The following is a 25298-nucleotide window of genomic DNA, read 5'->3' on the forward strand; positions in this document are numbered from 1 at the left end:
TTTCTGGGTTGTCTCTCATCAAGCTCCAGCAATAATCCGCCATCATATGTGAGTCCCACCGGCCTTGATACCGTTCTTCCATTGTTTTATTGTCCTGATGAAAACGCTCCCCTTGTTCCTCGCTCACATCCCCAAGGTTCTCCGGAAAACTGTCCAAATGGCTGTGTAAATAGTGAACCTTGATACTCATTCTACATCCAAGATCTCGCAGGCTCATTAGTAGCTCTTCCACAATCTCTTCATAGTTGTCTGCTTTCTTATTCCCAAGAAAATTCTGCACCACATTACAAAATGCATTCCAAGCTCTTTCTTCTGTCTCATTCATTGATGTGATAAAATATGGATCTCTCATAAGTGTTCTTATTTGAGGTCCAACAAATATTCCAGCCTTTTTCTTCTCTTCACTAGGACCAGGAAAAGTTACAATATATAAATATATAAAATATATAAAACAAATATAGCTGAAGCATTCTCCACTATGATCAAGAGCTTTGACAAACTGCTTCATCAATCCAAGTTTAATGTGCAAGGGAGGAAATACAATGTTCTTCCTATCCACTAGAGGATCATTGATGACATTCTTATCGCCAGATGCCAAACTCTGTCGCTGAGGCCATTCATTTCTCACCCAATGCTCTGCTGTAGCTCTACTGTCCCAGTAACACAGAAAACAGGGGTATTTTGTGTACCCTCCTAGCTGACCTAAAAGAAAGTTAACCATTTTCAAATCGACACAAATTAATCACCCGTGAACATGATATTGCAACCTCTCTAGAACAATCTTAATGTTTTTATATACTTCTTTAAGATTTACAGAATGACCTATTGGTACAGAGCCATACTTATTTCCATTGTGTAACAGAACACATTTCAAACTTCTTTTGGAACTGTCAATAAAAAGCCTCCAATCTCTTGAATCATATGCTGGAAGTCCCATAAAGAGAAGTAGTCCTTCTACATCAATACAATAGACAAGCTGGCCATCTGAACAGAAGTACTTACGCAGTTCTGCTTCTCTGTTGCGATAAAATGAGACACTTGTGCCAGGTTTCAACATTCTATTCTCTTGCAGTCCCAACAGTTCAGCAGACTCTTTTGGTAGATAAAGATCTCTATCTAACCAAATCATTCAAAGCAGACGGAGTAAACAGAATTGGTTTGTCACAATCTTCATCACATGGCTGAAAAATATCTGTAGTGAGTTCTTCATCACTAGAAGCAGGTGAGCAGAGATCTGTGTCATCAATTTCTGGAAGCTCAGTAAATATTGGTACAGGTATTTCTTCACTATGGACAACTGGTCGAATAGCTGAACGGATACTTGGGTATTGCAAATATTGCTTGTTTTTCTTATTGAAACCTTTTACATTGACAAGGCAGAAATAGCAGTCATCTAAGTGATTGCTTGGTTCTCTCCAAACCATAGGCACTCCAAACATAAGTTTAGCATTCTGGACCTTTTGCTACACTAATGAATAGAAGGATAATTTTTTCTTGAAATTCATGAAAATGGATATACCGATAGCGCAAAAACGTGATGTGATAGAGAAAATATAAGATCAGATTTGAATTCAGCACCCTCAAATTAGTCTAAAACTGTTATTAAATTCCATGCCAGAGAAATTTATTTTTTCTTTGTATACCAGTGTAATAAGTTAACATATGAGTTAATAGTTGTACTGTACAGTGGACCCCCGCCATACAGAATTAATCTGTTTCCCGAGTTGGCATTGTAAGGCGAACGCGTATGGCGGGCAAACCTCTGGTAATTTGCTAATGCATATAAAACCCCAGGTAAAAACATCAACATTTTATACAAACATTAAAAATTAGTAATAAAATAGTATATGTGCTAGTTATACATAATAACGTAAACAGTAATCCCTCGTTTAGCGCGGGGGTTACGTTCCAAAAATAACACGCGCAAAGTGAAATCCGTAGCCAGCTTTATTTTTTTTATTATTTTACAATGCTACTAAATTATAGAATAAAACCAAAAATCAAAACTTGTTTTAAAGCCCCAAATTTGTTTAAGACAATCATTCTAATATAGTAGTGCAAATTTGGAAACATTGTCACTCGCGTATTTCACAGTTCCAGCTATGCCTCTTCGTCCTGAACCCGCACATTGTTATGGATAGTTTTATACCTCTTTCTTTTTCTGAGCAAGAAGATTTTTATAAACGGATATGCCTGGACATCGAATTAAAGTGAAGCCTCTTTTATCATGACAATAGACTTGAAATTTCAATTTACTACAAAATAAATCTAGGTAAAAGTCAGATTTCCAAAGCTGTGCATTTCTCCGTTGCTCTCTATTTAGGCACACAGACTGGGTGTGTGCGTTTGCTCTCGGCACGCCTATGAGTCACGTGATCGGCTCCCAGACACCAAGCTGTCAATCAATGTGCTAAAGTGAAAAACCAATAGAGTACAGCGTCAATATTTTATTTCGAGACAACAGTAAAGCCCCTGAGCCAATCAGGATTCAGAGCACAATGCGCTGTAAAGAATATCCACCCTGTAAAAAATCTGTGAAGCAGCGAACCCGTGAAAGATGAACCGCGATACAGCGAGGGATTACTGTACAGTATATGTATAGAATTAAATAACATCATAAATAAAAAAATATACAAAGGAAAAATGAAACTTTATTTATTTTTGGAGTGACGTGACTTGAGCTAGTTACAGCCATATTCCCTTGGGAGGGTAGCCTAGCCCCGCATAGCCTTCTTCGTATTTCTTGATTATCTCCAGCTTTGTTTCCATACTAATAATCTTCTTACTTTTCCCTTCAACATCACAAGCAATCTTGTGACCCATGGCTAACCAATTAAAGTTTGAATAAAATGCACAATAAATATGATATTGTAAGAACTCACACGAGATCAAGTCTTTACCATATCGGCATCTTATTGACACTGCAACGACCAATAGCAGATCAGCATCTTAGTGACGCCAACCAATAGCAGACCAAAATCTTAGTGACACTGACCAATAGCAGACCAGAATTTTAGTGACATATGCACGTCGTGACATATGAGCGTGGTTCAACTCACAGTCATATGCACGCACACTGACCGCCAAGTTTGAATTTTGTAATTGTTGTTGATGTCTTAAAGCGGGAAAAATGCCATAAAGAAGGGACAAAAAAACTTAGCATTCCACTTCGTAATGTGAAAAAAACGTAAGCCAGGGACGCCGTAACCCAGGGGTCCATTGGATAAGTTAATGGTATGTGTTAGCATCACACTAATACAGAAAAATGCCTTACCTTTATTTGTTAATGATAGGTTGTCAAATGCAGAGCTGCTTGAAAAGGTAGAAAAACCTCTGACTGCCTCATCATCACTGTTGGATTTAGAGCTCTCTAAAAAATATAAACACAAGGGTTATTATTATTATTTTTATTTTATTAATTTTATTATTTTTATATACTATAACCTTAAAGGGCCACTCTTATTCATTTTAAAGATCTACTACAACTTTAATTTATATGCAAAATAATGTGTTCTATCACAATGTTGTTTTTTATTTTTTATTTTTGTGGGTCAAATAATCCCAAGAGTCCCACTGAGTGAAAAACCCTGATTGTACTCCTTCAGCTTGACGGCATCCCTTACCATTGGTGTCCACCAGCCGGTTCAGTGGTTGCTACCACGGCAGCCACCAACCACCTTCGGCCACAACTCCGATGAGCTGCCTCGACTATGGAGGCAGGGAACATGGTCCCAACACACAATCAATGATGTGATCAATTATATAGCTCCACCTCTCTCTTCACCTGACGTGTCCAAAACATGCGGCCGCAAATCTGATGACATGGCCTAGGGCAGGGGTCAAAACTTTTTGCGAAGTGGGCCAGATTTGGTGTGTTAAAAATGTAGGGGGGCCAACCTTGGCAGGCGTTCTTTACATATAGCAGCAATTAATTTAAATACATTTCAGCGAGCCGTTCTGTGTAAAACATTTGCTTTTTTATTTTCATTTCAGCTATTTTAAGTATGTGTTTTGGTTCATTTGAAACATGCATATCAAAATTGAATTGACATTAAATATTGAAATTGAATATTCACTTCACTTTTTTTCACACTAACTTTTTTGTAAGTTGAACAGAAGTAATTGTACTCTTGGGTGCAAATTACATTTGAAACATAAAAAAATATCTCACCATGGCAGCTAATAATATTTAATATTTAATATTTATCGAATTTTTAAACAATAACAGAGAAATGAGTAATAGTCATACCAACAAGTGCAGGGCTCATTTAAAATATGAAATTAGTAACTATAAATGTTGATTGGATTTTTAAATGGTTATTATTCTGGAGTGACAACTTAAAAAGAAAAAAAAAACATTTTCAGACTTATCGTGAATGAAAAATGACTTGTCCGCATGAAACTGAGATCTGGAGTGCAGGACAAAGGCCAGGTGTGGCTCTATGGCAGTAGTATGGATGCGCAAGATGTCTTGTAAGTGAGAGTCCAATAGCCGTGTCCTCACACGGCTCTTATTTAAGTTCACAATCGAGAGTTCATATTGTCTTCTCACACAAATACGTCGAACCGAACAAGCTTAGCATTTTCTTACCAAATGCTCGAATTTCTCGGAAACTTGTCCTTATCCAGCTGTCAGTAAAAGTTGGCAATATAAAGCTGCTGGTGCTGACCGCAGCTCACTGTGTCACACTGCAGCTCAACTTTCCTTCTTTTGTTGATTGTCGCCATATTAGACAATTAGGGGCTCATACAGTCAATTACTAATATACAAATTTGCTGTTCCTAATTGAGCCTATAGATGGCATCATTTAGCACACACAGGTAACAGCGCTGCTGCCCAATATATTAATTCTCTATGCGCGCCAGACGTTATTGATTTTATGACGGAGGCTGGGGGCCGGCTGGAAATTGACCACGGGCCGCATTTGGCCCCCGGGCCGAACTTTGGACATGTCCGGCCTAGGGTATCCTCGTGTCAAGTATATATGGACACCCTTATGTTTGAACAAGGTGTTTGTTATGGATAATTCCTAACGAGCACAGCAGTCCTATAACAGAATACTGCTCAGGTTCAGATCGGGCAGGTTGTTCTCCCAATCACGCCGCTTCAGGTCTCACTGTCTCAAGCACACCCTCCAAAGAATCCAAAAAGGGTGAGTACTCTGAACTGTTGTTTGGTGCATAGATAACACAGAACAGTCAGGGCCTCTCCTTCACCCTGAAGCCAAGATGGAGGGTACTTCCTTGTCTACTGTGGTGAATTCCAATGTACAGGCGCAGAGGTGTGAGCAGGTGTATTGTGAATGTGGTGTTTTTGAGTTCAGTATCAAGATAATTTCCTTGACACATATTACTAAGAGCTTTTCGTTTGAGAAACACATCAGGAATGCTAGTAGAAAATGCAGTGCATTCAAAGTTGACGAATTACCATTCGAATTGTCTGTCAAGCTGTAAACTAATGATGGTTATAAAATATCAGCTGTTTACTGCTGTCAAATGCCATGATTACATATGAGCTGGTGAGTTGACTAGTTGTGAATAGTGTTGGTGATTCGATGAGCAAACTAATGGCAGAATTAATGTGAATAAAAATATAGTTACCACTCACCGCTGTCGTTGCTCCTGTCTGAGAAGATAGATTTAGATGAGAATATTGTGGTTGTCTCTTTCTTTTTGGCCACAGGGCTGGACCTAGTAAAGTAAAATGAAAATGAAAAGGTATCCAAAGCAATAATGCAGTCTGTGAATTATGTAGTTTCTAACTGTAGACACTATTTGTAGACACAAGGTGAATGGGAAGAAGGGGAATAAGCAACAAGGGGCCGCAGATAATCAGTGACTAATCCAATATTTAAAATTTGGTAGGTAAACGTAAACAATGTCAAGTCTCACATGTTCTCCTGGTTGCAGGCTGAGTAAGAGTCTTTGTTGTCATCAAAGACATCTTTATCATGGTCGCTCTCATGCTCCATTTCAGATTCATTTGGCTGGCCTTGAAATCCCATATCCACAGATGCCACAATGTCATCTTCGTTATCACCCTCATCTTCCTCCTCTGAGAAGTCAAATGTATATTTTGGTTTGGATCCTGAAAGAAAGAAGAGAATAGGTTACACACAATTAGTATAGCTTTAATATTGTATATAATCTTTTAATTGCACATTGATGACCCTTGTTTGATAGGGAGGGTTTTGCATCAAATTGCTTCTTAAACATTAAGTCACCAAACTCAGTCTAGGAAAGCACCAGAGGAATCAATGTGGTCAGAAAAGAGTTTCAAAAATGAAGTTGTGTTAACATGTAAACTATGTACTATATATTACCGAAACATACATAATAAAAATCACTTAACGTTTTTTTACTATTGCACGTTTTGCGTTACAGTAAACCAAAATACTTGTTCTAATGTCTGTTTCATTTGTGTTTTTCTTGTTGTTTTAAGGGAGAGTATGCACATATGAAGATTTGTCTATGACCCTCCCAGACCTCATGGCGTTACACATAACAAGCGTCAGGCAGTTGAGAGAAATGACAAGTTATTAAAAAAGTCAACAAAGCATAAGAAAGAGAATAAAAGAATCAAACTTATCAATCATGGTATCATTTGAGCTTGGAATTCCTAACTTAACTCAGTTAATAGCTATGCGGAAAAAGCAGTCTCTGAATCTGATCGTCTTTTATGCTTTTATGAACCCCGGAGTGCCAACCAGAGGGCAACAGTTTGAAAGCATTATGACTGCCAAGAATTGTGTGTCAAAGCCTGATTTTCTTTTTTCTCCTGGTTAATCTGAGGGTTAGGGTTAGTGGGAATCTCTGACATACTCAAGATTTAAATTTGTTCACATTTTTGGGTCTCCAATTGAATTAAAAATCGATTTGAGATTCAAAACAATTTTTAATTTAAAATTTTGATTCACTTCACATACTACTTAGGTCTGTTTTGCAAAACAGAATAACAATGGGAGACAAACTCTTTTTTTATGTATTATGTTTTAATTTGTAAGGAGCATGCCTTTTTCCACAAAAACAGCATGTGGGGAACGACTATTTGAAGCTAGCTGTAACACTGCTTTTATGGTATACTACAAGTTGAAACGAAAACTGCATCTTCATCATAAGAAAACGTAGACCATGATACATTGTCATTTCACGAGAACTTGCAGTACTAAAATATTATATGAAATGGAACACATTAATATTTCTCATTACATTTAGGACAAACAAGGCTTTTTTCAAGTGAGCTGTTAAACTGAGAGTATGGACAAAGCCTGAAGAGTGTGTCTGTCTGTGTACCTTCAAGAATATTGGAAGGATTATTAGGCACAATTGTAACATTATTTACTATACATGTATGTGAGCAATATGTATTTGCTTATTAATTTGTAGTTTGTACACATAGTTTTGTATTTTATTTTGTGGCCATTTCGGACCATTTGCTTTCTGTTCTGTATATTTGTTCCTGGTTAGCACCCTTAATTCACATGCTAGAGAGGGAGAGAAAAGTGCATTAGAGCAAAAATACTGACGGTGTGAAAGAGTTAATCCTGGTGTCGTTGATCTATTTAGTTGCAAAAATATTTGACACGGCTTCACATGATTGAGACCCGCAATAGAGAAATACCACTTTTTATTGCTTATCCAATCAGCAGATGTGACGGCCAAATTCCATTCGTTAGCAGCTGACTGAAAAATTGCTTCTACATGTGCGACTGCATTCTTCTTGGTATCCAGGCACCACGTTACCCTCTCTGCTTGTTTTGGTCAAGGCACTAGCGACTTTTCTTTGAGTCCCAGTAAACGTTTCCATCTGGGCCAAATGTGGACTTTAACATGGGTACATAAAAACTTGAGTCACGCCCTCTGTTTGGGGCATGGCCGAAGACTTGTTTTTTTTTTCCTCGATCACCTCCCATGTTAGCTTATCTCTAGATCTCAGAGAGCTCAGCATTAGAGTGCATCGAAACGGGCCTTGCCACCTGTCTCCCCGTCAGTCAGTTGTAGTGTATGTTTCATTGACAGTTCGAGCTCGTTAACTCTTTCAGTGCCAAGTGTTATGTCCCAGTCTAGGGGCCTAGGACACAACATATGTAATGGGCTCCGCCTTCCCCAACTCCCAAGCAGCCAGCCGATAAACCAGATGTTTGGAAAACAAAAGATATATTTATTTACATTACAAAAGGATTACTGAAAGATAGGAGCAATTAACTCAGGGTGAATCAAGGCCAAAACAACAAACAAAACAATCTGTCAGGGCAATAACCAAACTAACCTAGCAAACAAAACAACCAAAAGACAATAGGCTTACCTCCCTAGCTCCAAAAACAGGAGGAAAGAAAAATGCACAACAAAAACGGCGGTTCACCCCTACTGCTCGGTTTCCATAACTATTAGTACAAATGCATGGCTGGTTGGGAGCGAAGGAGGACGAGAACAGTTGTCTGCCATCTCGGCTCAATATATAGCAGGTGTGCGACCTGCCAATCAGCAGCAGCCAATCATGGGCCTTCCTGGAGCCGACCAATCCTTTCACTGCTGGGGCACACCTAAAAAAAAGATGCCAGGAAACAGGGGAAAAAGAAACAAGCAGGCCGGTACCGGAGAGCAAGACCTCTGAGTGACCCCACCCATAACACAAGCGTAATCGGAAAAGGACAGCCGATTTTTAGCGGTTTCACTCATCTTTCAAGGCCAACAAAATATTGTGTGCTGGGTCTATGTAAACATGGTTGGCATCATGTAAAATATTAATTTCCATTCTGTACTTAAAATTAAAGTATGTTATGTTTGTGTAGCTGTAGAGCTTTATTCCCCAATGTAAACAATACTGCCATCCAATGGTCACAGTTCATCACTACAGTGCTCAATTGGCTTGATATTAAAATAAGCACTAGTCAAGGGTGTCAACTACCCTTTCATAAAAAACGTATTAGATGAGAATTCTTGTCATTGACACACAACCTAAGTATTTTAAAAAACGAGAATACTTGTCCATGGCACTGAAAAAGATAAGACTTTCATACCTTGTACTTGTGCAGGTATAATGATAATAAAGGCTATCTATCTATCCATCTATCTGTCTGTCTGTCTATCTATCTATCTGTCTGTCTGATGTCCATTTAAAAGTATGGATGAATTGATCAATAAATAAATTGTTTGATAAATCAATCGATCAACTGACAGAAAGGTAAGCACACAGACAGACAGAGTGTTGCCATCTCACCAGTAAGGAAAGTAGCTACAGTGATGGCTTTACTAAAATTGCATAATTTGCAAAACTAGCAGTTCATATGCAATTTTAATGAATACTGTAGGAGAGAGGAATAACATTATGGCAAAAAAGGAATTAAAAACAAAATCTTAACTTGTTTATAACTTCAACAGATGAACTTCTGTGCTTGTTTTCTTTTTATTTTGCCTCAGAAATAGGTCTTCACACTCAAAATATTTCAGAATGTTTTAGTTGCATGAGTTTTTTTTTTTGTAAACCGTTCATTGAAGGCAACACAAAAAAACTGTCACACTCTGATGACTGCAATTTACTATTTGGTTATTCAAACCATACTGGCGATTACCCCAAACTAACAAACCTGATGTCCTCTGAGATTTGGTCTCTCTAGGGATGACAGGTTGACTATTTTCCACATCACTGTCTGAATTTGAATCATCTTCAGACCACGGATTTCTTTTTTTCAATTTCTTTACAGGAGTTCCTTTAGAGCCTGGTGTTTTTCTAAATCTGGGAACACCTGCAGAAACAAACGAATGCAGCTGAAATGTTTTTTGTTTTTTTGTATAATTTTTGTGTTTCACCCATCTCAAAGAATAAACAAAGTCACGGCAACAAAGTCGAAATAATATATTATATCAAAATTGGATGAAAGAAAATCCAAAATATTCATGCATACAGTAGCAAACCAAATTTCTAACCTGGGTCTTTCTTGTCTTTCTTTGTACGTGGAGTTTTTGGTTTGATTATAGGGTCTTCACCCGTTCCAGCATCTTGACCCAAAACATCATCATCAGCCTCCAACTTCAGAGCTGGGTCAGAGTCAACCTTAAATGCAAAAAAAAAAAAAAAAAAAAAAAAAAAAAGCATTTAACACAACCGAGGGGCTTGTTTTTTTTTTTTTTTTTACATTGCTGACTGAATGGGACAATTAGTAAGCCCAAGGAAGGAGAACATGTTAAAAACTAGTAACACGTACTTGGAAAGAACACATTATTCAACCCATCTAATCAGAACACTTTACATCAGGGGTCACCAACATGGTGCCTGCGGGCATTGGGTAGCTCCTGAGTATCACATGGGTAGCCCATAGACCTGTTCTGCAAATAGTTTACAAGTGATAGAACACTGTGATTTTTTTGGAAATTTTACTAACGATTATGCATATACAGTATGACATATACATTACATATTACACTTGATTCACAGATTTACTATAGGTGTTTCATAATTATAGTGAGAAATCAATAACATGATCAGGATCTTCACAGAACTGATAGCCCTTCACATTACTCAGTACCAAAGAAGTAACTCTCAGTCTCAAAAAGTTTGGCGACCCCTGGTTACTTACCCAATTACATGTCTGACTTTGTTGGTTGTATGGAACAAATAATATGAGCCTGAGAACATTTTGGAAACTAGCAAGGCATATTTGGAAAGCTCATGTGCATAGTATCCCATTTATACTCATCTCCCCCCCCCCAAAAAAAAAAAAAAAAAAAAAAAAAAAAAAAAAAAATATATATATATATATATATATATATATATATATATATATATATATATATATATATATATGTATATATTTGGTGGAAACTATGAATGGCTTCAATGCCAACCCACATGACGACAGGTTTATTTCCAGAGATATAACATATCTTTGTAGTGTTTTTATGCTGTTTCTCAAGAGAAGTCATGTCAGAATGTGTGCATGTTCTTAAAGTATGTCTTTTAAAATGGGTATTAAACCCCAAAACATTTAAAGACAGAACACATTGTATGTCTCTGAAACAAAGGCAGAATTGACACATTTACCAGGCAGTAACTATGTGATGAGATCTGTATTTTTTGTTTGTTTGTTTGTTTTCTTCGCTTGTCACCCGGAAGTGCAATGAGACATGTGGAGAATCCACTGCCTGTCAAGTCACTGTATTTTTGACAGCAAAACATGGTGAGAAAGCCAAACAATTCTTCAAAATAAAATGTGTGTCAAGTAATGTATGAAATAAATGGCATTGAAACACTTATATTTTGAAGTTCCTCTTGGAAGCAAGGTCATGACGATCATGCTTGATCATTTTCAACTCTCAACGTGAGCGGAATTTAATGTAAACAACATTGTGTTCTTTTTTTCAGCTGAGTTTGTTTTCACGTAGTGCGATGTCATGCGGGCATGTCAAGTATGGAGTAAGATGACTGTCAAAAAGGCGTATCCAGGTTTTCAAATAGACGGATGCATGTTTTCAGACTCTCGCGGGACACGTGCGAGAATCTCCCCTTTGGATGCACGAATCTTCCTTTGCACGCATGAATCTGAAAACACGGATACCGATCTGAAAACACGCATACGTTTATTTGAAAACATGAATACGCCTTTTTGACAGCAATCTTACTCCATAGTCAAGCTAGATAACAATGCAGATGATCATGTTCGGTCTCCTGGTCAGAACAGAAAGTACAAGTTGGAACAAGTGGCCCAGCTGGTTCAGTTACCAGCAATTCCAGAAATGGTCAGTGTCTATTCAGGGACTTCAGCAGTCTTCAAAAATAGCTGAGCCATTCTGAATGAGGCTGTTATGAATTCCTCCTTATTGCTACATTTCATACAGGCATCTGTCTGATGCTTAGTTCATGTATTTTACTGTGTCATACTGTTTCAAGGAATTTTATTTGACAGCTAAATGGTCCTTTAGTGGTCTAATTTACATCTGGCATGTGGTTGTACAGCTAAAGGGTCTGAAAAGGGTATGTACAGTGATTCCTCATTACTTCGCGCCTCGCCTATCATGCCCTCGGTGTATCGCAGATTTTTTTTTTTTGGTGGGGGGAACAATATTGCAGAGAGACGTGTTGTGAAGGTTTCCTGCATGCCAAATAGGTGAGTTAGCTCTAAATACACTTGCCACTGGCACTCCTTGGAAGTCATACTACTACTGCAGTATACATAGATACTTAAATCTTAAATTATTGAACCTTATACAGTAAATGTACTGGTATGCCTTCTCTTACTGTGTCTTGGCTGTACAGAACCTGTACCACGATGAGCAGTTGCTCGGATTTCCAACCAAAAGCAAGTAACAAGGAGCTTACCAAACATGATTAAATAGTAGAGTTTACACTTTAAATTTCAATGTATTACAAGGCAAGAGGATTTCAAAGCTTTCGGCTTTCACGTTCTCTCAGCTGCATGTGTGTTCAAAGCACATAGAAGCACATGAAGAACATGGCGACGCAACTTCGTGGTTTTTCACGATCATGGGGGAGTTCCTGTCCCCATTACCGTTGAGTCCGCTGGCATATTGAGTCCTCTGGCAGCAGTCTTAACAGTAGTTTTCTTTGTGTGTGCTCTTCCTACATTGATTCCTGGTGATATTTGTTAGGAATTAAATTAAAGGGAATGTAACAGACATTATGAGAAAGATTAAGTGATTTATTGAAGTCTGCAAATTGCATTGAGTTGGGGTTAGTAAAATAAAAATGTATTTTTTATATGTCGGAGTAATTGTCAAAGTGCAAGATAAATATGGTCACAATAGTATTGTGTAATAAACTATACCATTATCAAAAATTTGTTTTCCCTTCAATCTGTCACCATGAATGTGTAGGAATACTGGATTATATATATATATATATATATATATATATATATATATATATATATATATATATATATATATATATATATATATATATATATATATATATATATATTAATATGGATCCTCAAAGTTCATCTATATTAATTTGCAAAATAAAAGCTAATTAGGTTTTGGCTATAAGGCTAATCAGTTTTAGCTAGTTTTATAAAGACAGGATTCAGTTTGTTAGTTTTCTTTGTTTAAATGTAGTTACCGTAATTCCCCAAATGCACCTATGTACCCTGCTGATAATGTGTTCTTTCCACATGCACCCAAAGTTTTATGGTCAAATTCTGGTATTTTCTATGGTACCATGTACCGGACACACTAAAAGTTTGGTGGCAATGTAAAAACTACAGCAAAACAGTAAATCTCATCTTTGTAAGTTCTTCATATTATATTGTGTTCACATCCGTAAATTATACTATATTTGTTGCGGATTAAGTGTGTTTCAAATTTTTGTGATTGGTCAATGAACGTGCCACTGTAACATTGAATGCTTTCGAAGCAGTTATTTTTCCTTTTCCTCTGGACGCAATATACTGACAGATCAATCTTCCTTGAAAGGTGTTAGGAAAAAAAATAAATCTAATCTTTAAACCGTTTACAAAAATGCACCAATACTTTTGGCCTTTATTGATTGGCCTTATATTTAGAGCATTTCAAGTCATTAGTTTGATGATCGGCTTTGTTGTGTTGTTGGATTTACGGCTGCATGTTTTCAGGTGAAGAGAGGGGACAGAGCTGTCAACCAATCACCACCTGGTGGTGTGTTGGCTCTGATGGTTTTTTAAGGTCGCACCCACTGTGGCAGCAGTCCCTGTTTTCGCTCTCCAGCGCAGATGCTTTTATTTATTTGTTTAATACAGCAGGGAACTTCTTATCATCAGTGAACTTTCATTTGGCCTTGCGGACCTTAAATTCTGTTGCACCTGGACGAAGCGCTGGCTCCGCCTGCAAGGGTGAGCGGCCAGCAGCCATTACGGCTGGGGCGGAGGCGAGCCATGAGGGAAGGCCTGCACGCTAGGGTGAAGACGAGCTGAGAACCCAGAAAAGCATTCGTTGTGAGAGTGTTGTTTTTCACTTTCACTGCGGCCTGGCTGGCGGGGAATGACCCGGACTCTGCGGTCGAGCTGGAGGCGCACGCTGTGTTGCGGAGGGGACCGGACTTTGGCAAATATGATATCAAGCAGCCGGACGCTGTGTTCATCACAGCGGGGGACTTCAACCACTGCGATTTCAGGACTGTTTTTCCAAATATTTAATTGGAAAATTATGGAAAATAGTCTGCTCAGGAGGTGAACAGAATAAGAATTTCACTGTGTGGTATCTTGCTACACAAGTGTCAATAAAATATATTTGAATCTTGGTCGGATTTGGCTGACCAAAAGATATTGAGTGGGTGTAGGAATGTCTTCCAGAATCTTGTCAGAAGGACTTCCAATTATCCCTCCGGCAAAGCTGCTCCCACATCCCGGTTGAGGTGGGGACATTGAGTCCGAATAGACCATGTTCCTCGCCTCCATTGTTGAGGTGGCTGTATGGAGTTGTGACCTTAAAGTGGTTGCTGCCTGTTGTGGGGAAATCCCCGAACCCAGTGGTTCAACACCAGTGGTAAGGGATACCGTCAAGCTAAAACAAAAGTCTTACCAGGCCTTTTTGGTCTGTGGGACTCCAGAATTAGCTGACAGGTACCTACTGGTTGCAGGAGGTTGCAGAGGCAAAAGTGGTGAAGCCACAGAAAATGACTTCCGGATGGCTTTGAACATTTTGGTTCACCATCTGGCATCTCAGTAGGGGGAAGCAGAGCACCATTAACACTGTGTACTGCGGAGATGGGGTGCTGTGCAGTGACCTCTCCGGATCAAGGATGAGGTCCTGCTCCAAGTGGAAGACTTCGAGTATCTTGGGGTCTTGTTCACAATTGAGGGTGCGATGGAATGGGAGATCGACAGGTGGATCGTCTGCTGGGAACACCTGAGGTTCCTCCCGGAGGAGCTGGACTAAGTGCCCGGGGAGATGGAAGTCTGGGATTCCCTGCCGAAACTGCTGCCCCTGCGATCTGACTCCGGATAAGGAGGTAGTTAATGGATTGATGGATTAGCAATGAGATGGAAGACTATTTGGACATATAAATATACTGAATGAATGATATTTACTTTGTGTCAAATGGGGGAATCCTTCAAGTTTAGCACAACAGATATCATTTTCTTAATTAAATTTTCTTTAATAAATACATATTGGGGCGGCATGGCTTAGTGGTAGAGTGGTCGTCTCCCAGCCGAAAGGCCGTGGGTTCGATCCCCCGACCATCAAGACCATATCTAAGTGTCCTTGAGCAAGACACTGAACCCCCAGTTGCTCCTGATGCTGCGTCATCAGTAGGTAAATGACTAGTTAGTGTAAAGCGCTTTGAGTACCTAAGGTAGAAAAGCGCTATATAAGTGAAAGTCCATTTACCATTTACCATTACATACTGTTCGTATTCATGAGAAAATTGTGGGTTTTCATTTGTTACGGCAATTTAAATAAAACCCTTAAACTGGCATATAAGCCATCTTGCACATTAAAGACAGCAGCCTCACACATGTAGACGATGTAAGATATGTTATGTGACACATAAAAAATGTGATTCAATTTCTCAATAGTGGCTATAATAATGATGATTAATAAAGATGTTACCTTCTTCTTTTTGGTCAATTTCTTGTTCATGTCAGATTTCAGCGGCTGAGATGGGGGATCCACTCTGCGACCAAATGGTGACGGCATGGTCTCTTCTAAATTCAGCTTCTTTGCTTTGGGTTTGCCAATTTTACCTTTCATAAGTTTGACAAATTTCCCTAAATTCTGCTCTTCTCGTTCAAGTGCCTCAAGTGCCTGATGGAAGAAAAAAAAAAAATATATAATTATATACGAGCATTGTGTTGTTTACTTCAAAGCTTTCTCTTTTTTAGCAAGTAGTGACCACAGCCATCCTCTCGGGAGAAACAGTCCCTCCAAAATTAATAAAAGTAATGATGAACAAAACACACACACACCCATTTGGGTGTGTTTACAGACAGATAGTTATTCTTTTAGGTGCCAGTTTTCCCAATAAAATTTTCAGACTTTAAATCACAATTTCAGTAGGTTGTAGCTCGAAAATGGTTTCCTAATTCTTGCTTGGGGTAAATTTGCTGCTTTAATGGTTGTCATAAAGTGTGCAATATTGGAAAAAAGGTGATTAATTTTCTGCAAAAACCAAGTCAAAAATATCTATAGGGATATTATTCTATAAAACCCTTTTTTGTACAATTTTTTTCAATCACACTTTTGAGTCAACTTTTGAGTTAAGGGCCTTCAAAACTACAAAAAAATTGTTGATGGCAGCCACTAAACCCGGGGATTCAACATACTGGGTTGTGGCTACGCCCGGCTGCGTTGTGTCTCGCTGCGTCGTGTGCAGCACAACACAGCCATGTTAATGAATGCAAGCGGTTCCGCATGCTGCGTCTCCGCCGCACCGCGGTTCCACTGCTCAGAAAGCACCAAACAACAAGAAAAACGTGGTCTATATCCAAATACAAAAAAAAAGAACTCCACAACACTTGACAGATCATCAAGAAGTCCCAGCAGACTCTGTACTTTTTGTGGAGACTGAAAAAAATTTGGCATGTCAGCAAAGACTCTTGACAACGTCTACAGATACACAATCCAAAGTGTCCTCTCCAACTCCATCACAGTCTGGTACGGTAACTGCACGGCACAAGACAGGAAGGCTCTCCAGCGTGTGATCAAGACCTAACAGCGTAGGAGCAGCCTTAACCTCACTGCAAGACATTTACCACACCAGGATTCTGCGGACAACATGTGACATTATCAAGGACAGGACACACCCACAAAACGACCTGTTTGAAATGCTGCCATCAGGCAGACGCACGCTACAGGAGCCTGAGGGCCAGGATGCCAGACTGGCAAACAGCTTCTAATCACAAGACATCCAGATTCTCAACAAATCCCTCACAAACCAATCTGCCTCCTAACTGCACGCATAAACAATATCTTGTGCAATTAATTTAATTATTTTTTTTTTTTTTGCACTACATGATATTCTCCAAAACAGTATTACCACCATTGTCTCTGTTTGTTGTTTATTGCTATTTGTTGCTATTTATTTATTGCTCAATTATGAAATGTAGTCTGCTGCTCGGGGAAGTGAACAGAATAAGAATTTCATTGTATGGTACAACTATACATATGACAATAAATCTTGAATCTTGAATACATCTATTGAGTCTTTTCTCAGGAGAAAGGCTTTTGCGATATGTCCATTTACCCGTATTCTGGAGGTTAAAACCATTAATGGTATAACTTGTTATTTTCATTACAAACGTGGTCTAAGAAACAAAGAAGAGAAAAAAAAAGTGATTTGCTTTTACATCTCTGGAATCTTGACACACTTCTTACAAAAAAAGAAAGAACCAAGATTTGAATTACCTAGAAAAAAAAATTGAAAGGGCAACATCCCTTTTCTGAACACTTCACCAACCTCCTAATCCACAACTGATTCAAACATGAAAAAAAAAAAAAAACATAACAAATTAAGATTGGAACAGACTCATTAACGAAAACTTCCATGTAAACACCCAATCGTGAGGTCTTGATTGTGATCCCAAAGTAGCCAAGGTCCTCTTTTGGATCGGGGGGGGGGGGGGGGGACGTCCTTGCGCTTCCCCTTGTTGTGTGCCCTCCATTACGTCCAAATTTTTTAAAAACAGTGTACAAATATTGCTCAAACATACCTGGTACAACTGCTTATTGTTGTTCCACGTGTCCATGGAAACGTCGTCACCTTACCAGTCTTCCATGCTTTCAATTGATTGCCTGTAAGTGTCCAGTTTTCTCTTGAATCCTTCCCAGGCAGTGCACAGGTTGGTCCGTCTCTTATTACAGTCTCGGGCGACTGATCTATCAACCAGTAGCTGGTGCTTGGCTTCCCAGGTGTTACGGCCAATTCCTTTCTGCGTCTCGCTCATATATTGAGCCACAAGCTTACTCATTTTTGCCGCAATGATGCCTGACAGAGCCTTCTATGTTGTGCAGAGACAGGTGGTTGGCCGGTAGTTGGATGGGATGGGTCCCCTCTCTGGATCCTTCACGATTAGGACTGTCCTGCTTTAGATTAGCTACTCTGGGTGAGTCCCATCCCTAAGCTGCTGGTTCATCTGGGCTGCTAAGCCCTCATGTTGTGCAGTTAGCTTTTTCCGCCAGTACGTATGGATCATGTCGAGGCCTGTCCAGCTCTTCATCTTTGACACTCTTTCTTGGATGTCTGCCATTGAGATGGTTAATGGTTCTTGTTCTGGGAGGTTGTTCCTGTGGTCAGCTCTTAGGTCCACTAGCCATTGGGCATTGGTATTGTGTAATGCCTCTCTTTCCAATGTTTTTCTAATATTTTTCCACCTCAGCTCTTGGTGGGTCTGACCGGCTGTATCAGTGGAGAACAACTTGTCTATTCTCCTGGCCTCTTGCTCCTTGTTGTATCGCTTCAACCGGGCGGCCAAAGCTGTTCTGTTTCAAGTGCCTATGGTATGGAGAGTGAGTTGTACTTCCTGGGCGCCCCTTTATTCACCATATTTTCTTCCTGCAGTTCAGCTTGTGTGAAGGAAATCATATATTAGGTTGTTATCATTATGTGCTTATTTTTTGTCTAGAATAGTGTGCATTGCTAGCCATGTGTGCAGTCCTAGTTCATCTCGTCCCAGTCCTTAGATAAAGCTGTTGACGCAGGAAAGTGTGAGCCGGGACCTTGGCCCAGCTGTTGGTGGCGCCTGACTGGCTCTTTCTGTTATGTCTTGTAATGTGCAATGCTTTGCTAAATGAATAAAAACCAGGCAGGGGCGATTGGGCAGTTGAATTAGTGTGGGGAAAGCGGCGAGTTCATTCGCCCAAGCTTTTTCCCTATTCCATGGTATAGAAAAGTCAATCTTGGCTTGTCTGAGTAGCTAGGCTTGTCCTAGTCTTCTTTTAGAGATTTCTCTGACAGCTTGCTGGCTCACTTCTCTCCGTGCTGCCTTTACCTTGGTCTCTAACCATCTCTTCCATGGTGGGTACTGTTTGTTGTGTCCTAACACCATGACTACTGTTGCTGTACTATGTATCAGCTTGTCAGTCTCAGTGATTCTTGTGGAGAGCAGCATTCACATCCAATAGATGATCTTCTGAACTGTGCTGTCAACTCAGCTTTGGTATTTGTCAGGGGCGCCACGTTTTCAGTTGGGTCACGATCTTCCTTCTTCATTTGACCTTCTCGGGTCAGCAGCAGCTCTTGTGTTGAGGCTGTTTGTTGGGGCTTGGTACCCAAGACGACTGGCTTGTGGTCCTGGCTCCCCCCTTGCCGTAGGGGGTGTTTCATTAATCTGACCAATCATTAATCTGATGATAGTACGTGCGTGTGGGTATATATATATATATATATATATATATATATATATATATATATATATATATATATATATATATATATATATATATATAAAAAAAATATATATATATATATATATATATATATATATATATAATATATACATATTATATATATATATATATATATATATATATATATATATATATATATATATATATATATGTGTATATATGTGTGTGTGCGTGTACATACATACACACACACACACACATTGAATGCATATATATATATATATATATATATATATATATATATATATATATATATATATATATATATATATATATGTAGGGCTTGAATCTCGGTCAAGGACAAACAACAAGACCTATATATCAGCCTACCTCATGAGTGAACAAATAACTGAAAAGTCATACCGGCTGAGAAATCACCTGGGTTAATAAGGTCTGCTACGGCAGCGGCCCCCAACCTTTTTATCACCACGGACCGGTCAACGCTTCCGATTTATATTACGGACCGAGGATGTGCTGACCACGTCATGGGGTGCTGCTGCTGGCTGCTCTAAAAACCACATCATCCTTCTCACTATGTATGTAATATCAACAGCGGCCAGAAGCGGCGCCAGAAAAACAAAGATCAAGCACAAACGTATAAACTGTTAAACGAAATAATTTCCAAAACATTATTTCGGGTGTAGCGCACGCGGCCCGGTACCAGTTGATCCACGGACCGGTACCGGGTCGCGGCCCGATGGTTGGGTACTGCTGTGCTAGGGGACCAGGTGGTTGAGGGGCAGAAAAATATTGGCAGAAAATACAGAGGTGCTGAATTGCTACTAAACAAGCAATCCCAGGGAGAGGGGATACATGCAGCGAATGTGGGACCATTGGTTACTTCAAAACCCACAATCAAGGCTAACAAAGAAACAGCTATTAGCTCAATGTTGCAACAGCCATAATCAAAATCTACTGTATATATACATATACACACGCACGCACGCACACACACACATCGTATTTTCCGGACTAAAGACACACTGGTATTTAAGACACAGCAAATATGAGCAAAAAATTTATTTTTGTCACGGATAAACCGCACTGGACTATAAGCTGCAGGTATTAACATCAGATGTTTACGCAAAAAGATGGTATATGATGATTATAATTTGATGTAGTTTTTTTTTTTTTGTAATTGTCTGCCAACAGCAACAGACTGAAGATGCCTGCATGTACAGTGATCCCTCCTACTTCCCGGTCTCAGATATCGCGGTCTCAGTACTTTGCGGGTTTTTCCAGGAATTAAAAAATTAAAAATATTTTAAAAAAATAAATAATACAAAAATGCGCAAAAATGGAAAAAAATGAAAAAAAGCAAAAATGTACATTATACAGTACTGTATTAATCAAATAACTAAGTAATATTAGTTAATAACTATGTTAAGAATTCTTCAAGCGTTAAGAGTTCGTGACGTTTGTTATCTTATTTTGAAATGCATGCTTTTAATTTGTCTGGTCGCGTTGCAATTCCGTTTCCTGTTTTAAGTTCTCTGTGCGTCATTCAGCTCATTACGGTGACGTAGTGAATGACAACATAAGCTCACATTCATAGTTTATTTACATTTATGTTGATAACGCATGCTACTGCCTAAGTTTAGTAAGCGATGAGTGTTTATTCTGTTTATGTGTTCGTTTGTGTAGAGGTTGCACTTTTTAGTTAGTTGTTGCTAACCCGCTAATCTGGGCTAAAAATACAGTAAATTCATAGATCAAAGTTCGGCAAGTGTTTATATGTTAGTTGACTGACTTTAACATTGTTGTTCAACAGATACTACATGATACACCATACATGAGCCATAATAAATGTGACGTTCAACGTGATGACTTGCGTACTCTTTCACCGGAGTCTTGGTGCAGATAACCAGTCCTGAGAACAAATTCTCAACAAACTAAGTAATATTAGTTATTTAATGAATATACAATAATGTTAATAAGGATAATGTAATGTTAAATAATAGGAGAAAGGAAATAAAATACGCAAAAAATAAAAAAACAAAAAAAGGATTGTTTATGGTTACTGCGGCTATATTGGGGCATACATTGAAATCTAGGAACTGATACCCTACTTCGCGGGTTTCAGACTTTGCGGGGGTTGACACGCCCCATTAATCACGAAGTAGGGGGGGGGATCACTGTATAGTCCCGACATATTTATTGAAAATAGATGGATGGATGGATATCAGTTAGTTAAATAGCAGTTCAAAATCGAAAGCAATACATCAATAGCATCTTTTTTTGTCTTCCTTTGTTTGATAGTTTATTTAAATGAACATAATAACACATTCTACATAATTCATATACAATCATAAATACATAAATAAATTACAAATAATGTGTACTGTATATAAAATGTACACAACACAAATTTACCCCAAATTTTATACATTCTCTTATTAAATTTAGACATACAGTGTGGACCCCCGTGTTACAGCGTAGCTGGCTCACGTTTTTTTCATGTTGTGACGTGGAATATTGAGTTTTTTCGTCCCCTCAACAGTATTTTTCCAGCTTTGCGACAAAAACACCTGTCATGACCCTAGGGGGTTGGCTGTATTTGTGTTGTCTTGCCTCCATCTGCAGGCGTTTTTAGGTAATTGGGACTTATTTTCTGTTCTGTTGCCTAACTGCCTCCATGCAACACGTCATTACAATGCTGGTCTGCTATTGGTCAGTGTCTCCTCATGGAGATGCTGGTCTGCTATTGGTCGGCCTCACTCGTTTAAAAATGGCGGAATGGTAAAGCTTTGTTCTATCGCGAGTGGTTACAAAATTCAACTCAATTTAAATTTAATTCAAACTTGAAAGGGTTAGCCATGGGTCCCAAGATTGCTAGTGATGTTAAAGAGACAAGTAAGATGATGATTTATATGGAAATGAAGCTGGAGATAATCAAGAAATACGAAGCTAGCCTAGCCTAGGCTTCCTTTTCTAGGGAATATCGGCATAACAAACGCCACTCAAGGTAAATAAATCCTTTCTATATTTTTTATTTATGATTTTTTCTGATTGTATACTGGTATATTATATATATGTAGCGCTTACTATACTATTTTGGTACCAATTTTTTATATGTATGTACAATTTTGATGTTTTTACCTGGGGTTCTGAACGCATTAGCTATTTAACATTGGTTTGCACCGCCCACCATACGGTGAAGTCGTCTTAAGAGCCTAACCACGGAACGGGTTAATGTCGTAACACAGGGGCCCACTGTATATATATATATGTTTTTTAATAATATATTGTTTTAACTCTTTTTGAGCACAGCCATTGGATTCACATCTTTTCAGTTGTATTTGATGGTTGTTCCATAAATTGACACCTCAAACAGATATACACATTTGCTTGCAGGTGGCTAGCAAAAAAAAAACAACAAAAAAAACAGGTTTAGTGATCCCTCGTTTTTCGCAGTTAATGACAAGAATGCACCCGCGATAACTGAAAATATATATAAAATGAATTTTTTTTTAAAAACATATGAAGTATACCCTAAGATTTGTCACATGCACTCTGAGCCTCTTGTAATATGATGTGGAATTAAGAAGGATCTGACCCCATTCAGAATAACAATTTAATTGTTTTTCACATTTGCCACAAGCACCTACACAGAACTGAAGCTATTGAAGGCATCCAGCCAACTTTGCTTTTTTTGTAACTTGAAACAGGGGTATAAACTTGAAACGGGTCACTGTATTATGTTCCGATTTTGCTATGATACCCATGTTTCAAGTAAAAAAAGTTTGTGACGAGTTCATCAGTGAGCAATGACAATTGTTCAAGATTTCGGCACCTTTCAGGCTGCTATTCATAAAATGGCACCGTGCCTAACCTGCACATTTTTGGCTACAGTAGCACAGGATAATTCCTCCATACAAAGATGAACAAAGAAGAAACACAAAGCTTTGAACAGCAGGTTCAAAAAAACGTACATTAGGCGGTAATTCTACTCTGCTAACTGTAAGCAAGTTGAACAGAGGGATGTTTCTTTTGTTTAGGGCTGCTCTTTGAAGCTTCATATAAAACAAACACAAAAGGATAATTTGTTTCCAGACTATTTTACTAATCTTGCCAAAATCCTAAAAATTCCACAACAGGGTCTTTTCTCAGTCTGCTGGGATTTGATTCACCTGTCAAAAAATGAGATGTACTGCAAACCGTAAAGACACTTACATCTAATTCTTCAATGAAAACTGCTAAGTCCTCTCTCCACAGATCCTCTGGGGATTTTTTCTTGAGATTCTGGAGCTCCCCAGTCTGCACAACAGGAAAAAAAAAAAAAAAAAGTATTATTATTTTTATCATTTCCAGTCATTGGTTATTTGGTTATTTTGAACAGAAAATCTTTTGAAAATATGGGTTACATCTACAGTGTTGTGAAAAGGTGCCACTTGCCATACAATGATTTCTGTTTTTTGCAGATTTATTACTCACAAAAATTTTAATTTCATCAAACCAACTTAAATATGACAATAAAATCACGTAATTTTCTGCTTTTTGTGCGTAAAAATAAAATCAATCCATATACCTATGTTATTAAAGAATATTGCTGCTAAATGGATCCACATAGTGAGGTGTTATTCATTTAGAAGCATGCCAATCCTCAAGGCAGTAGTAGTCTTCATGTTGATTCTCAAACACAGATCGCACATGTGACATCAGAGCATGTCTGTCACAGAGAGATAATGTAAAAATCCAGTTTATAATTGCAATACGGAAACGCAGTCCCAAGAAATTTCACAAATCTCCACTTTGGTCCAAGTTTTTAAGAGACCTTTTTGAGGAGAAAAAAAAAAAAAGTACGTTTAGAAAATAAGGCAAACCGGAATTAGGAACTTCCGGTGATGAGGCGGTAGGAAGAAGCCGTGAGTCGAGTGGTCTACCGGTTGAACATTGTAATTTCGCTATAATTGGCACGCGAACTACCTTCTAGGGAGCATATTTTTTGACGAATGGTCTTTTATGGTCTATAGTCTATGTCGGTTCCTAACTCAAATAATGAGTGGTCCGAAACCTAAATCGAACACTGCACAGGGCTGCCCGGTAACTCGAGGCAGTACAGCCCTATGCGCTAGCAAATTAGCCAAAATGGCTACTAATAGCGCCGAAACTAATGACGCTCCGGCTGCACCGGACGGTCTATCCATAAACCTTCTCATTGCCGAACTGGAGAAAAAATTAATTTCTCTGAAGGGGGACCTGTCGGTGCTGATTCAAGATTCAGTGAAACCTTCAGAATTATCATTGGACACACGGGAGACGGTGAACGGCTTCAACAACCGCCTGGAGGCGACAGAATCTTTGGCTTGGGAGAACTTTGAATGCATCTTGAGAACGGTGACTAAAGTGGAGCGACTCGAGTCCCTCAATAAAGCACTTCAGGACCGCCTGGAGGACTTGGAGAATAGGTCCCGAAGAGTCAACCTCTGTATAATTAATGTACCTGAAGGGACCGAGAAAGGCCGGAACCCGACCAAGTTTAACTCTGAGTTGTCCATGAAAAATCTTGGCCCCGAAATGCTCCCCGAGCCACCGGCGATCGAGAGAGCTCATTACTCACTGGCCCCTAAATCTGGACCAGGAGGTAGACTCAGGCCCTTCGTGGTTTGCTTTCATCAGTTTCAAATAAGGGAGAAAGTGTTTCGCTGGACTCGGCAGCACGAGCTGAAATTCGGCGAGACCATGCTTCGTGTGTACCTCGATGTCAGCGCGGCAACGGCGAGGAGGCGAGCTGCGTGTAATAAGATCAAACAAGGTCTCGACCAAAAAGGTGTTAACTTCAGGCTCCTCTTTCCGGCTCGTCCTGCTAATTGAGTTGCTGTTTGAACCGGAGCTTGGACCACGGGCAAGACTTTCGCGTTTCTTCCTGTCTGCTTGGAGAGGACTAACTACTGTAATGAGTATTTTTTTTCTTTTAATTGTGTTAGGGTTTTGTTTTTGTTTTTCGCCACTGCTCA

At 39.0% G+C, this 25298-nt stretch overlaps 1 protein-coding gene across 3 annotated transcripts in view; it reads right to left on the reverse strand.

Annotated features, from left to right (window-relative positions):
• top2b (DNA topoisomerase II beta) overlaps positions 1-25298 on the reverse strand; it is a 178050-nt gene that overhangs the window by 15258 nt on the left and 137494 nt on the right. For all 3 annotated transcript variants that reach the window (XM_088404453.1, XM_088404452.1, XM_088404451.1), the window contains exons 27-33: positions 23515-23598; positions 15547-15741; positions 9928-10054; positions 9588-9746; positions 5893-6088; positions 5609-5691; positions 3275-3370 (exon numbers count right to left, since the gene is read on the reverse strand). In XM_088404453.1, the coding sequence (XP_088260579.1) occupies positions 3275-3370; positions 5609-5691; positions 5893-6088; positions 9588-9746; positions 9928-10054; positions 15547-15741; positions 23515-23598 (940 nt within the window). The remainder of the gene's footprint in view (positions 1-3274; positions 3371-5608; positions 5692-5892; positions 6089-9587; positions 9747-9927; positions 10055-15546; positions 15742-23514; positions 23599-25298) is intronic.

This window comes from Hippichthys cyanospilos, chromosome 21, assembly GCF_059441005.1.
Source record: "Hippichthys cyanospilos isolate Australia breed blue-spotted pipefish chromosome 21, RoL_Hcya_1.0, whole genome shotgun sequence".
Taxonomy (NCBI): Eukaryota; Metazoa; Chordata; class Actinopteri; order Syngnathiformes; family Syngnathidae; genus Hippichthys; species Hippichthys cyanospilos.